The sequence below is a fragment of the Acanthaster planci genome, linkage group LG02, assembly GCF_054643075.1.
Source record: "Acanthaster planci isolate LZ-2023a linkage group LG02, COTS_SCS, whole genome shotgun sequence".
Classification (NCBI taxonomy): domain Eukaryota; kingdom Metazoa; phylum Echinodermata; class Asteroidea; order Valvatida; family Acanthasteridae; genus Acanthaster; species Acanthaster planci.
In genome coordinates, this window is record NC_141778.1 from 34,380,808 (window position 1) to 34,397,109 (window position 16,302).

Consider the following 16,302-nt stretch of genomic DNA (forward strand, 5'->3'; position numbering starts at 1 on the left):
AAAAAAGCATATCTTAGCTTTGAAGGGGCTAGATAATTTTAATTGTCACGCACATAATTATCCTGTTTACCCGTGTTGTCTGGAACGCCGATCTAAATCAACATTTTGAAGGTGGTTTTGCAAACTTCTCGTCTGATATTCATAAAGTACCTAACTTCAAAACATCAGAAAGCCGCTACTACTGATTTGCAACAAATTTTTGAAATCGCTCTACGGACCACCTATTCAAATAACTGTAAACTCACAAATTTGTAAACGGGGAAGACGAAGATGTACATTTGGTATAAAGTTACTAAATTAACCTAGTTCTGTGTCATTGTTATGTCTTTTAAAGGTGGGTCGCCTTGTCAAATATGTGTTCATCCCATCCAGCAAATATTAGAATGACTTCTGTAACAGTCTAGTAGAAATCTGTACATTTTAGTTTACATTGTGAACGTGAAATAACCAAAATTTGTCATTCATGAATCAAAGCTTTTGTTCTAAGCTTTGTCTGAAATGAGCCGAAAGGGGGGAATAATAGAACTGCTCAATATGGGTGGAGCCCACAAGTCCCACAACGCTGGTCTGGCTCTAAGTGTAAGATCACTCCATTAAAATCACGTCAAACATTATTACTGTCTTGCATAGGCGAAGATGTAATATACACAGGAAAACATACTCTCAGCGGCCGCGTTTGACGGAGATTCCCACTCTGTACAACACACGAGCTATATCTACCTCTTTAAGTCCACCTCTCTTCAAAGTATCTGTCGTACGTTTCACCAAATATTCCGCAGTTAACAAATATATAGGAACTATATACAATATACATCTTTGTAGCTTAGGTCTACAATCTAACACTTTAAATTGTATGTGTCACTGAGTAATAGTCAACAGACATTCCAGCATAATGAATGCAATTAAATAACATTCTCTGGCAATATGAAGTACGGTTGAAACCACTGAAAGTAAGATTTGTCAATAAGCTGCCTTCGCTTGTACTTATCCTTATACATCTATGCCATATTTTCTATCGTCTTTACTCTTCATTTCTTTACTTTTCCACATGATATAACAAAACTGACCTCCGAAAAGCCGGCAACAGGAGAAGAGGCTCAGGTAATTTTTAATTGGCCTTACAATAATTTTAAAAGTAGTCCTTTAAAGTTATCAGTAGTTACTGGGTAGTTTGCAGAAAACTATTTTTTTGGGAGGGGGATGTTTATATTTGTGGTTGTGGTGTAGTGATTTTTTTAATGATGCTTATTTTTAACCCGACATCAAACCAACATACCTTTTTTTTTATTTGAAAGCAAGTCATTGACTCACTGAGTGCTGAGCTGTGCAATTTTTATAAGCACGTGTGTTTTCAATTGAAAAATTGGTTTAGAACTATATATATGAAATTGAATGCTTAGTGTCGATCGGCTCTTTTTGCTTGGGAGAGGTCTTCTGTTCAGTAAAACTGTATAATTGCCACCCTGGAACATAGAATTGCACATTCCTTTTTAGCTTATCACATTACTGTACAGTTTTGAAACTTGATCTTTGTGTTGATGTGAATGATTTGTGTATGATGTAAAAGTTTGGCACCAAGGCCGTCGCTTAACGGAGTATTGTCGTATATATGCTGGTAACTCTATAAAAATTCCCGACACACTAGCAACAAAAAATTGTAAGCTGTGAGAAATTCAGATCAGCCTTTTTCCTTTGTGATAAAACCGCAGTTGAAATTCACTGGATAGATAAGGAGGTAGCGAGGGTTGCTCAGTACGTAAAAACCTAAATTTGAAATCTAACTCATACGCGAAATCTTCTAGGTCACTCCGGTCAAATACCCTGCTGTTTTGGTCCCTCAAAATATTAAATTTTTCAACCGTACAAGCAGCAGAAACCATTCAACATGCTCCGTACAATTCTTCACGATTTTCTTCTAAAGTACTCTAACAAACATAACGCATCTATGCCTACTGTGCACCGTTTCCTTTTAACTTTTTACACGCAGAGTAATAATACCAGTTCTCGTAAACAGACCCGCTCCACGCCAAACCGAAGAGATCTCGTATACAATTCTTTTGCAGTCGTTTCGTTGGATAATGTGAGCCGCCTGCTGTGTTCCGCATGTGTTTCCCTGCTCGTTAAAATTGTTCGTAGCCTAGGTAGTTTCTTTACCAAAGAATAGTGAGACCATTTCTACCATTTTGGGGTCACTATTATTCTGTATTTATTAGAGCAACGGCATGCGGGCAGTGTTTTTTACATACGTTACAATGAAACAAATGGTGTAACTCTGCTCTTTTAGCCAGGCAGCAGATGGATATTAATTGATTATGAATGTATTGTTCTCCGAAAGATTCTAGAGTCTTACCAAACGGCCATTTGCTGTCATTATCCCGCTAGACCATCCCTACGGAAACACCATGAATATCACGCCCATTTGGGGTCACGAACATCTATCAGGGCAAAGTTTATGTTAATTTAAACACAAACGTCTACCGTTTTTGTTGTGTCTTACGTGCTCGCTTGATCAAATATATCTGTCCTTAACTCCTTCCAAAATAAAGTCCGTCATAATAAGTAGTTGTCAAGGTTTGGTCAGCGTAGGTTGCCTCCATTTGCCAAAGTCTCGTTTCAATCAAGCAAAGTCCTGTTGTGTTTCAGTAGACCCATTGACACTAACGATAAATACTGTCTTGGTTGTAGGTGTCCGTTCATAACCCTGCGCCTGATCAGGTGTTCCTTGACATTTGTCTTTAATACGTCTCGCCTGTGTGTCCGTCAGCCTCGGTATTTTTTGTCCATCTGAAATTCACCTCTTTGTAGTATGTCAGTGCGAGCCCTTCTCTTAAGTCGATCAATTTCTGTCTCTTCGTCATGATGCAGGTATCTCATCATTGTATACATTTCTCTACATTTTCTTCTAACTCTGATGTAAACGGTCGCCTACATCTACATTGCCTTAAAAAACTCATGTGTGCATATACTCATATTGGGGTTTTTGAAAAAGACTGTAGTCAAATACTGTCAGTTCTTTTGGAAATGATGACAACCAGCTGTGCCTTGTGCCCTATGATATTTTTCTTCAAGATAAAACTCAGTGAGGGGAGGTATATTTTATTAAGACAAATCACTCGGGCGTCACTTCGAGTCGTTACAGAAACTTGACGTTAACATGAAATCAAGATCGTGAATCAGACCGTATCAAAATGGCCTAAACGAAATGACAGGGAGACCGTGACTCAGTCTATTCATCAAGACAACCGCGACTTATTTGTCAATGACGGACTGACCTAATTGAGGATTGGGCCTTTCCTTTTTATGTCATCCTAATTAGGACGTGCAGGTAACGAGAGAGAATATTTTTCAAAGATGATAAACTTTTATCAAGTTAGATTAATTTGTACCGCCATCTGTTCTCTTTTCAGTATTTATTTTATTTTAGACCCTGTCCTTTTAAATAGTGTGTTTTTCAGCGAAGTGCACTAATTGTAGTTGTTCTTAAAGTTGGATTGTGTGCTTGTCGTACCTGATCACTTGTTTATCCCATGGCAGTGCACTTTCAGGGAGGTTCATAATGAGTCCCAGGCACCTGTTTTTATTCGTCATATTTCTGGCATGATGGTATTTCATTTATGAATAAATCTAACGGCGAAAAATGTCTGGTCTGTTTCACGGTTCCCGAACTGTCTTAAAAACTCTCGCCTCATACCTAAGTCTGGGTTTCTGTCTGTTTTCAGTATTGTCCGTCCAGTGTCGTTTTGAATAATGCATCGGTCAAACCTTTCTTGAGATAATTTAAATTATTCATCATTTGTCATGAATAATTCACCAGTCATTGGTTCTCACCGAATGTTTCCGTCAGAGTTGAAATATGAAAAGCTATTTACAGAAACAGTAATCGCAATTTCTGTGCCGTTTATTGTACATGGCTGTATGTATATCTACAGATTTAGTGCCAGTTTTGCGTTCTATGTACAAAGGGTCGTGTTTGTTGCACTTAAGATATCAAGAGCGAGGTCAGATTTGTATGTTCGTCATGTGATATAATTGGTAACAATCAAGATTGATTCAGTACTGTAATGCCACTATACCCAACAACTACACGTTTGTACTGCAGTTTGTCCTTCACAGTCAGAACAAACACGACGGGGGTTTTGTTGTTGATATCTCTACCAGAGTTTGTTGTCTATCTCGTTGTCTGGGTCAGGCGTGTAGCCGTCAAGGAAGTAGCATGTACCGGGGATGTTCTCGGGGAAGCCTGATGGAAGTGCCTCGCGTGGCCGAGGAGTAAAAGAGAACCTTCCGGACTTTTCAAGAAGTCTGATTAAAAAGAAAATACATTCCCGCAAATATACCATAAATATTTCTCAAAACTCAAGACATAACAGAGTATTTCTGATAATTTTTATGCCAACAGATCTGCCGTTTGATTTTGCCCTGCCACTCATGAAGTGAACTTAAAGAGAGAAGCAAGACTCGTAAGTATTCTGTTGAATACCTAATATTCTTTTAACAAAAAAATTTCGTGCCAATTTACTGAGTGGCGTGCATCTCACGAAACCATTTGTTTCAAAGCATTTGCAATACACAGAGCCAGTAGTGTCCTAATCCTGTTACCGAGACATGCCACAGGCAGGTCAATTTACTCACTGCTCTCTACACTTTGTTGAATGAAAATTTTTCGCGCGAATGTCCAAGAGTTGCAAACTGGAATCATCAGCGAGCGGGAAAAGGGGTCAGAGTCTCAGACTTGGATGGTTTGTATCGTGCCTCTCAGCCATTATCAGCGTGATTAGAAACACCCGCAAGGATCAGGAAAGCGCAGAGTAAAACGATTGCCGCTGGAAGTCATGACAATGTTTTATTCCTCACTGCTGTGAGTCCTTTGTGCTAATTTTCAAAATAGGGACCACAGGATTTTGCTGCTATTACTGAAACAAGAGAAAAGATAATTTAAAGCTCAGCTCCAAGGTAAATGTGATTGCAGAATAGACTGCTTTCCCCGTTTCAGGTAAATAATGTTCCAGCTTTTTCCCAAGTGGAGGGCATCTTAATTTCAAAGCTAAGGTAATTTATGATGTTCCAAGACTCATCCTGATTCACATTATTATCTTTTGGTTAACATGTGACGTGTTTGTAGGTGGCCCAACAGTTTAAGGCCCAATAGCAATGGTTACAGTCTATAGAAATTCACATATTAACCTGAGATAATAATAGCAGAACATGCTCAAAACATTGATTTGGCCTTGTGTATGGCTTTGTAGTTGTACAGACAAAGCAAGAATTGCATGACTGCCAAACGTGTGAACATATTTCTACATTTTTGCAAAGTAACATCCATTTTCGTCATAATGTCAATTGGGATAATTGAATAATTAAGAAGATTTACTTACTCGTGCGTTGTTGGACTGATGTTAATTCTTAGTGGTTCGCTGTGAGACTCGAATTTGTTAGCTAGCGTGACGTTGTTACCAAAGAGACAATAGCGTGGCATCTGTTTACCTACGATGCCTGCTACTATCGCTCCTGTGTGCACCCCTATTCTCATCTGAAAACAATTCGAAAAATCCCACAGTCCCTTAAACTCAAGTTCACTTTAATTTCAAGCTAATTCAATTCTGTTGAACACCTCACGATAAGAGAGAGTTTGGCTATTTCCGTCATTATGGATGATTTCAAAGAAATTCCTGAATTCTGGAAATACACATGACGTGTTGTTTCCCCTGAATGCATCCTTTTAACTTAAACACACGGCAATGCCTTATCATTATGTGAAATTACTCATTACCCTGGGGCTAGGTCATTGCTTGGATAAAAATCAGGCATTAGTTGAAGTTCTCTGGAGCCTTTGGAAGAAATCCCACACCGTTAACTCAATCAAATATGTTAATGTCTGTTAATGCTACCGTGTAATTAGGAACAACAAACTAAATTAACGTTGTCAAATTTCATTGTAATGTCCACATTATTGACCCGCTACAAGAGACACTTCAAGAAACCGATGAGCCTGTTTTATTCCAAGAGGCCAACTGAAGATATCAAGCATGACGCGAGACCGGAAAAGATCTCACGGGTAATTCTTGTCGATGATACGCTAATTAAATAGCGAAGTCGCCCGCAGGGGCGGTGTTTCCGCCACTTACACGATGCTTGGTAGTCGAGGAGACAGAGACGGAATAAAAGTCTTGTGCGTTGTTGAATCTCGTCTTGGATTTTGTTTCACGCTCGAACCTGGCATGTAATCATCCTGAACGATCAGCTTGATTTATCACATGCATGTTCAGAGACTAGAATCTCAATCTTGAGCGTCGTTGATTGCTCAGCTCTTCCGTTCAATTGCAGAGTCAGCATGTTATCAGAGTTAGGCTAAATTAAAGCTGAATGTGAATAAGGTTGTTGCTCTTTTTCTCTGAAGCAAAACCTTATTGTGAAATTTTCTAAACATTGAAGCTCTGTGTGCTTGTCACACTAATAAAATGTGGCGAGGAAGACATTATTAAATTCTGTTTGAAAGCAATTAATCGTACTTTCAAACATTAAACAATCATGACAATACCTTCAGCGGGTTGCCGTCATGTGATTTTACAGTCCTTGCTGCTTCCATCATTTTCAGCGCCATTTTGGATACTCTCTCAGCATGCGTACTTGACGTCCGGTGAAGACCACCGGCTACGCAATATGCGTCTCCAATTGTTTCAACCTGATGACAAAAAGAAGTTAAAAGATAATCAAATACCCTTTTTATTTGTAATGTTTGTATTAAATGTCAATGTCCAAACCACATGGTATAGGGGCAAGGAAGACTTGAAATTTTTTTGTCACCGTTACTTAACATGTTACTCAACTATTTTACTGATCAGTTTTGAATAATCGTTGTAAACGTCAAGGAAATGGAATCTAATGCAGCTTTTATATAACTGGACATTGAGTAACAAACTAATCCTGCTAAAACTACGTCCAAAACCTGCAATATAAAAAAGAAACAAAACGCACAAAAACATAATTCATTTGAAAATATAGGAATTAAAAGTTGTAATGTTATGAGAGATTGAGAGAGAGAGTAACACTCCACTTGATGCTGTAATGGTCATGTCATAAAAGAGGCCTGCGACTTTCAGTAGAATAAAGCCAAAAGCCTATGTAGGAATATCAAGATGAAGTCCATCTACTGGAGATGGGGTATTCGAATTTACAGTGTATTTTATAATGGCTTGGGGCAAGACAGCTGTTGTAACACGATTCGGTGGCAAGTTAGCTTCCATCGTGCAGTGAAAATCAATGGCAGAGCCTCTAGCCCCGTCAGATTTCCCGCGTTAAATTCCCGTGCTTTTTATGTGCACGCTCCAATCGGACGCCCAACTTAATGGATACAGGTGTCCCTCGATATACTATACCAACCACGATTTGCGATGAGGTTTTCCCCATCCAGAGTCAATCATATCGAGCTACGGTACAGCCCTCCTGGCTGGGATAATATTAACAAATAAATGAAGTCTGTTTTTTTTTTTGTACGTGATCCGGGTTACATTGCTGTTCTACAGTGTGACTGCATTCTTCCCCACGGTTGCTCCGGAATTGGCAGGGGTGTGATTTTTATCAGTGTGTGCCGCCGTTGGGAATGCACACGTTATGGGTTACCGATCTGGTTTATAGATTCATGTGAGACCAAAGATAATTATCTTTTTTCATTTAGGGAAAGTTCGAGTTAAAGTTTTTTTAAATTTGGAAGACAGATGAGAGCAGTTGATGGAACTGTCATTTCCAAAGTAACAAGTTTTAGGTATCGTAATAGTACCTATATAAATGCATTGCGGGTTTTCCTGTTGCTTAATAAATATAACACGAATCAATAGTTAGGAACGCAGATATATTGTTTGTGCAAGAAATGAAAGTATTTGTAGTGACCATCGTAACTTATAGGATCAGTTATCTATTTTTTCCACAGTGTGTTTGATATATTTATTTTTCTAGCCGTGAGCATGCCGTTTTACCTTGTAGATGTCTAAGATTCCACAGAAGTCGTCGAATTGCGTGTAGAGTTTATTCAACATGCCGATGACAGTGAAGGGCGTACAGTTCGAACAGATGGCTGTGAAGCCAACAATGTCAGAGAAGAGCATGGTCACGTGGTCCATGTTACTTGGTGCCAGCACTTCCCCAGCCCAGAGCTTCTCGGCCACGTCTGCAGGGAAGATTAGATTCAGCAAGTCCACATTCTTCTTCTTCTCCAACTCCAGCTGATTTCCGGCTTGCAGGATGCGAGCTTTCAGCTTATCCATTCGTTTCTTGAGGCCGTCCTGGGCCTTGTTTTGTTCGCCTACTAGGATCAGGTCCCTGGTGGCATCATGAATGGGGATATCAGCTAGGTACAATCCCCTCCCTGTCAGTTCCTCTAGGTTGCCCACCTTGGGTGATCCTAGGAACAAAATGGTATCACTCTCAGGGATGTGAATCATCTGTCCTCGCACCGTAGTCCCCTGTGGAGGAAGAGGACAAGCAAACACTGCCGTCACTATTTTCAACCACCATGCCATTGTTCCGTAAACTAGATCTACACCCCCCCCCAGAGCGTCCCAGTTTGCACAGAATATATGGATATGGCTAAAATCAATATAAGTTTCTAGGGTACTTTTAATGAAGGTGTAACCTGTAGTATCGGGCACCAATAAATATCTCTCATGAGATATCTAAAGTGCCCCAACTTCCTTTAAGAGCCGTTTTCATCTAGGTTCAGATCAACTCATTGGTTTCAGGGTTTCACGGGATCAGTCAATTAAGGAACGTGCCTCCGGCAGTTTAAAGCCTGCTGGTGTCCTAATAATGTTTGGATTTCAAAATGAATACCTTCCCAAAAAAAGTCCACGATTTCCAGAACTTACGGCGTGGTATTCAAATATGCACAGTGTAGGTAGAAAACGGTAGGTTCTATGAAGAATTTATTGTTCGTAGTAGGATAATAGCTCTTTTGCAATTAAAATCTATTTAATATAAAATGGAGTAAATTTGTATTTTACTTTTATCGAAAATGGATAGTTTATCAAAGGCATAATTTCCCATATTATCGCCAAGTAAATAAACAGAATATACTAAATTAACTGCATACAGCATTGTCCGTTGTTAAAAATGTACACTCTGTACATTGTACACTGTACAGATGGTTTGCAAAGGTCCAGTCAACTTTCTGATTTAACTTAAACAAGGATGAGATTGGAACGGGTGAATCATCTCGATGATAGCCATACGCATGACTATGAAGTCAAAGTTGAAACGCGGATTGAAGCGACAAGACAGCCGGACGCATTTAGAATCGTCGGGGGACTTCATTCTGTGCTCTACGCAAACGACGTACCTGGACATATCACTCGAAATTCCTTCAATTCTTCTTTAAATATTTTCGGCTGCACAGACAAATCAAATTCAAGTAGTCACTCTTCAGATGTCATATAACCCCACTGACATCACGCCATCTCTACTTTTTTCTTTGTGTGTATGGTGACGTGACAGTTGAAAATATTTGCTCTTTAGTATTCTGCAGAGTAAATAGCAATTCAGTTGGCCTAGTTCCATCACAACTGTCAACCAATCACGTCATCAGAAATGGCTTCAGGAAGTTTCTTTAAAATTCAGTACTTCAGATTTGGCTATTTTTACAGTCTTCAGAGTTATCCCTCTAAATTCAGTTTTTTAAATGATGGATTCCTCGTGCAAAAAAACCTTGTTAGGACATGGCACAGAGGTGTTAATGTCTCAATTTTCTGACTTCAGAAGTGGAAAGGTTAAATCTAATAGGCCTACATCACACTGTTCTTTTTGATCATATTACAAATTAGAGTCAAGGAGAAATGCACAAAACCTGCTTTAAGTAAGTATGCTTGTGGTAATAACATAGCATTAGAAGATGCCTCGTGGGTGCATAATGTGACGAGAAAACACTTGACCACAATCACGTAGGGTATAATGAATGATGGCATTTGAAAATAAAGACGATAACGGTGGTGCATATTGTTCAGATCACTGTGTGCAGTGTATTGGGAATATTATTATCACCGAAAACAGTTCTCATAACGTATGTTTGCGCGTTGAAAGCCACAGTCTTGTTAAATGCTGGAATGAAACAGATCCTTCCCCACGCATCCTGAAGTGTGCACAGCCCATGCCAAACTCTGAACTCATGATGTTATACTGACGTAGGAATGGCACGTCATCTATCATCCCCTTCCGAATCTAGAAAATTTTGGATTTCATTAACCCATTTTCTATCAGGCAGGGGAAAATAAATTGAATAACATTCATCTGAAGGTCGCTGATGAACGGTTGAGGTTTTTTTTTTGTTCCACATTGAGAGGGGTAGTGAGTGATATTTTGGCATGCATTTAATAACATTGATGACTGTCACGCTGTATGGTTTGGCACACTGTACTATTTGTACACTGACGCCATTAGGGCCGTTGACTGTCGCCCCTATGTCCCCCACCCCTCAGTTTCATGCACAGTGATTGCCAACAAACTGTCAAAATGGTATCAGGCTTTCTGTAAAAAACAATTGCTATTTCAAAATCCTTAAAATCCCTTGGCCAGCCAGTAAGAAGAGGTGTATCTACGCTATTTGCAGCCATTGATATCCCAAGAGAGAACGGTTGGTTTATCAGTTGGCCTTGGTAATGAGTTGTGATATCAAGCCTGGGGCAACGGGCGCAAGGCAATACGTCATGTGTCAGTAGGCATTTGGCATACCTTGCGCTTTGGTAACCCGTCCATGGCCATTGAGCTTGGCTGACTGTCGCCAGTCCTGTCAGCGAGATAAATTGGCCATGCGAAAAGATCTTTTCAATGGTTTAATGCATCAGATTGGGGTAGGTGTGATGAACTATTGGACAGTTCGTCTTCTCAGTCACAGTAAAGATGCCTTAAAACGGAATAAAATAACCTTGAATTTAGCCTTTCGAATAATCCTTCACTACTTGTTCAAGTACCGGTATCTGTGACTTCTTTTTATCCCAATTTATCAATGATACAGCGCCCTCTACTGACAAAACATGAAGCCATTATTGACCGCTACACTTCTGGCGATTCTTTGCATGATGACATTCAGATCAGATTACCCTCCAGCATACCTCGGGCGATATGGAACTGTTCAGGTGATGAACATCACAAAGGTCGATTGTTGTTGCGAAGACTGTAATATTTAAGTAGCTGGATCTATGTGTACAATATCTCGGATTAATGTTTCGACTTTTTCCAGTCATGGCCATGAACAAAATGAGCTTAACAACGAATGAACAACAGCGATTTTCCCTATCCTATATTGATGGGGATTTTGTAAATGTCGTTATTAAAAGGTCTGTAATATGTGGAGATTAAAATCTGGGCGTTGGGTTTGGACTGGAATCGCCTCAGCGACTTATTGCACCTGCCGACTGCTGTCTGGTTTCACACCGTGTCTCCTTCTGGTACCACACTTAATGAAATTTCTGACATCTTTAATATTTAAATAAAACCTGCCCCAGGAATAGGAGAGGGTGATCCCATATATCAAGCAACAGAGATGTTGTTAAGAAGTCCATGAATTCGTCAAACAGTGTTATATACATGTTGCATTTTTTCTGACTGTGACTTACAGAACTTCAGAAGGCAACTTCTATTTTAATACCTTAATTCTTTCACGCTGCTGCATCGACAGATAAAATGTTCATGACAGCAGATATAATTATACTATGAAATATTGTGTGAGGTGCAAAGCCTGTCAGCAGCAGCTATTATCTCAGCCACACCTTAGTAGATCACATTTCAGTATCACAAGCTTGTAGCCTTTATTAATTGGCATAGATTTTTCAAATTACGTGTATAAAAGCTGTTTTGGCCAGGTGTACGTTAATTTTGAACTTACCTCAGTTGTTCCATCTTTTGACTTTGTCGATAACCCAATACCCGTCGACTGCAAGATGAAGGACTTGTTGATATGCCCCAAGACCCGGTCAAAGGTTACGGGCTGGATGTCGGGCGACAGCACCTTGAAATAGGAGTTGAAGTTGAGTCCATTGCTTGAGGCACGTGAGGAAAACATCCGCATAACCGTGTCCCCCACCTGAAGAATGGTCAGCTGTCGATTGAACATCACATGGAAGGGGAAGGCAGCGCAGAAGGTGGAGACACTGATCTTAGAGGATAGGTGTCGTGGGGAGGTAGCCCTGTCTACCGTGCCGTTCTGCAGGTTCTTGGTACCGTTCCTCTGGTCGTCTAGTAGGGGTTGTATAGCATAAACACAGTGGTCACAGCCATGACCCCTCTGCTTGACCAGTTCCACCTGCACGAAGGTATTAAAGAGCAAGATGGAGGCCATTCTGATCTGTCCCATCATGCTTAGCTCCAAGCTGTGACTTCTGGTGTAAAAGTGAAGAAGTAGCATGCCGTCTGCTTGTGTTGAACATCGATAGGACGGAGTGTGAGACTTCAAGACCAAATATGCAAAGAAAGGCAAAAGGTTGATCAGGCAAAAATACAAATAAATAAACAATTTCACGGTTTGTATAAAGTATGGTCCACAGGTACTTTGTTTGAACTCAATTGAATAAGATAGCCAGGGAAGGAAAGGTTGTTTTATCAGTACATATCCAGACTTGAAATATTGGAGTGGGAGTTCCATCACACGTTTCACTGCAATTAACAGTCTGTGAAACCCACAATATCATTGCAACTAGCTTACAAAACCATTTGTGCTTTGCCTAGTTGGACGGTATTTCTCACCCTCAAATGTTCCTCGTTGATAACCCCTTGAGCTAAAATGTGCTCGTAGAAACCATCAATGTTTCCATAAAAATCAGCCAATGTGCCCCCAAGGGACCCAATGACGGCACCATACCGCTCGAAACACAGACAGAAGAACTCCTCTCCAAAACTGTCCATGAGTTTTCGATATTCCAATCCTGAAGGATACAAAAACATAATGACATGTTTCAAAGTAAAGCCTTTTACCATAAGGTTTCTTTGAGTTGTCAGTTACAAGAACGTTTGTTTCTGCTACTTAAGTCGAAAAGATAATAGTATACATGTATATACAAAAGCCTCGGCCCCAACAGACTGACATCTACTTTTATTAAATTGCTTTCTGCGTTTTTGCGCACCCTTGTAATATCCCATGGTGATCACGACATGTAACACAGCAATGAACAATATTGCGTTGATGTAATGCTCAAAAGCTTCTTATGTTTGCTAGGCTAGTCCTAATCATTCATATTTAACGATCACATTTTTGCACTTGACAGAATTTGGATAACTGTGATTCTCCGATAACTCGACCACCTGTTATACAATCTTGCTAATGACAAAACGATCCATACTGACGCTGATTAAGTCCACAGCGCGCCGAGGCTATCGTGCGTATATGTTTCGTTATAGATGGTTACTTCGAAGGGTAATTTGGCCAATGGTCGGTTGCCATATAAGGGGTCGTCAAGTTTCATTGTATAAACGTATTCAAAGTCGACGAGAAAATGGAAGAGATTGTGGAAAACCTCGTGCTACTATAAACTTTCAGGTTTCCCTATGCTAAATATGTAACGTTACAACCTGATTTCCATCCTGGTAAAATGAAACTTAATATTATAAAACAGAAAACATAAAGTCGGGATGTAGCCTGCCTTTTTGTTTGGCTTAAAAATGTGAAGTCAATACCCTTGTGGTGCAGTAGCACCACCTTTGTGGTGCATTAGCAGAATTTTTCCCTTCGCTGTACGATATTTACTTGCTATACATGTATATGAAATACACTGAGTTTTTCTAGTCAAGGTAGCGTATGCATGGATGAGATGTAAATAAATCAAAATGATTTTGATCTCATCCATGTGTCTAATTGACTTTGTCTTTTAATATTGTAGCCCAGTTTCGGGTTCCTTACACCTGTCGGTATCACCGAGATAGAGGTTCTTAAAACGATCGTTATCCGACTCTGTCACCTCAGTTGGGGCTGGGATGGTAGGCTGTGAGATGACAGCTGAGTCCATAAACTTAAAGAGGACGTTATGTCTCAGGAAAATGTCACATGAAAACCACTCCCTCTAGCGATTGTTTGTATTTCTTAGGTGCCTTTCCTTCGGCAAAGTTTGGGCAATACCACTGGCAAGTAATGATCAGAATTTTTCCGTAATGACCCTGCTTGGCAGTATTAAAAGAGTCAATGTTTTTCATCTTCAGTATGAATGTGAGTTGCATGTTGCACGGAGAATTTCATGGCTGATAGTTTTGTTATATAAGAGCAATTGGGTTTAGATAATTACCGAAATGTAACATGCTCTCAAGAAATTAGTTTTACATTTATTTCCAATAAGGCCGCCGCTTCAACGCTCCCATCTGGCTCTCTGTAAGATCCATGGATTGTGACAGAGAAGAACATGAAGCCGAATTTCACCATGCTATGATACAGAACCTCGTTGAAAGGAACTTGCCGAAGTAGAACTCAACTGCCAGTGGTGAGTGCAGATGTCAAATTTCACTGAATTTTCGATTAGTTGTGAGACTGGGAGAACATATCACTTCTCCACTGATCTATTCCTTGTTATTACAGTTATTGAAAAAATGATTAATGCCATTGATGATGGGATCATATCCTGTGAACCGTACTGCTATAGGGCATGTGATAAAAGTACCGTTAAGCTGGGGTGATGGTCACAACCATATTAGTGTAACCTTGCGGATTTAATTTACATCTCATACATCTAACACTGCATGATAGAGTTTCGTTGTAAGATCTGCTCTGCATGTATGGTCATGCACACAGCCAATAGCGTTCCCTGTAACGACGCGAAAGTCACGTTCTGTTTTCTCGCCCCTTCCCTGTGCTTCGTGCCACTAGACTGCGATTAACCAAAGCGCTTGTCGGTCTTATAAACACGCCAGAGACTGTCCTGAACAGAGGGGGAAGACCGCATGACACCAATATTGAAATGTTCCCCCTCGGCACCGCCAATTAAATGAAAACGGAAGGTTCAATCCACTAATGGCGGGCGAAATGCCAGGTTGTCTATATGCCCTATGTTCAAGTGTTCTCTACGAGAGGGGAGGCAGACCTGTCGGTTGAACAGGGAGATCATGAATAAATGGATTCTATAAATCCCCAAATCAAAAATGAAAGCAGTCTTTCTTGCTGAAATATGGGTCAGTGAGTTTCTATTCTAAATTCAATCTTCCTCTTGCATACCCTGCTCAATCGATACAAAGATAATACAGTAGCGCGGCTATACCTATACTTGGTACAAGCATAGACTTCAAGGATTTTCAGTCGTAGATATGATCTGCAGTGCAAAGAGTCCCAGAGTGAAATTGTCTCCTAATGACGTCATTTGACGCTGAAAATGCGCGTCATCCTTTACTCTTCCCATTTTTAAAATGTGTGCAAAGAGTGGCTAGGCAGGCTTTAGTGACGATCGAGGATAGTCTTTATTCAGGCATATCTGCACGTCCGCCTTTTGCCCGTCTGATACTAGTCAATATCAGGTTGCCAGATACGCTGCCAAGCGAAGCTTCTTCAATATTTGAGAAATTTAAATCCAAGAAAAAGAACTTGTCCTTTAAATTTGTTCGGGTTGAGATTTTAAAGGTGAGAGATCCTTTAAAATTGCAATGGTTGAAATGTTTCCTATTTCCTTCATCCATAAAAAACACAAAAGTATTCAAAACTGTTCTTTGATAAGCAACAGAACTGCAGAATTCCTGGTTACTATTTCTAATTAAACTCAATCGAGGATTCAATATGCATCCATTCAAACCTTTTGGCTACTAACAAACAGAGGACTAAAAGATTATTTTGATCTCGACTGTTGTATTTTGGTATGCCTCCTGCTTCCTTGCAAGTTCCACATCACATTCACACTTCACAGTGATCACAGTCATTACACATTTTGCAGATTCTGTAAATTACCATGCGATGGCGAAAATAAAGATTTATAACAAAGCATGACCATAGAGAATCCACCCGATTAAAGTTATTGTTTCAAACAGCTTATCTCCTAGAGGTGACGTTTTACGTCATATTTAAGCAGCTAGCCCTTTTAAATGGGACGATGTTCAAGAGTAGGCACACAAGATTATATGTATAGACTCTTGGCTCGTGCCTTCCCAGTTGGGGTGTAGGTAACTTCAGAGTACTTAGCATCTTCAGCGACATTCCTCGCGTTCTCGGCGGTCCAAAACCGATTCTATCCCCGCACCGCGTAGGCGCCAGATCCCACCGTGGACTGGGGCACCCTACCGACCCTCCCAGACTCGCGTAACGGCATTGGAGACTGAAGATGATTTATCAACAGAGTATTTTCCTTTCGAAGTGAA

The 16,302-nt window shown here is 40.1% G+C and overlaps 2 protein-coding genes across 6 annotated transcripts in view; one reads left to right on the forward strand and one right to left on the reverse strand.

The window, feature by feature from the left end:
• Positions 1 to 16,302, forward strand: part of aasdhppt (aminoadipate-semialdehyde dehydrogenase-phosphopantetheinyl transferase) — a 120,360-nt gene that overhangs the window by 60,896 nt on the left and 43,162 nt on the right. For all 5 annotated transcript variants that reach the window (XR_015424540.1, XR_015424541.1, XR_002598766.2 and 2 more), the window contains exons 6-7: positions 4,400 to 4,460; positions 14,307 to 14,447. The gene's annotated coding sequence lies outside the window, so the exon portion shown is untranslated. The remainder of the gene's footprint in view (positions 1 to 4,399; positions 4,461 to 14,306; positions 14,448 to 16,302) is intronic.
• The window catches only part of LOC147800167 (guanylate cyclase soluble subunit alpha-2-like), a 41,675-nt gene continuing 27,723 nt past the window's right edge, over positions 2,351 to 16,302 (reverse strand). The window contains exons 4-9 of the mRNA XM_087133688.1: positions 12,727 to 12,905; positions 11,870 to 12,430; positions 7,974 to 8,459; positions 6,539 to 6,682; positions 5,376 to 5,530; positions 2,351 to 4,302 (exon numbers count right to left, since the gene is read on the reverse strand). Of these exons, the coding sequence (XP_086989814.1) occupies positions 4,152 to 4,302; positions 5,376 to 5,530; positions 6,539 to 6,682; positions 7,974 to 8,459; positions 11,870 to 12,430; positions 12,727 to 12,905 (1,676 nt within the window). The 3' untranslated portion in view covers positions 2,351 to 4,151. The remainder of the gene's footprint in view (positions 4,303 to 5,375; positions 5,531 to 6,538; positions 6,683 to 7,973; positions 8,460 to 11,869; positions 12,431 to 12,726; positions 12,906 to 16,302) is intronic.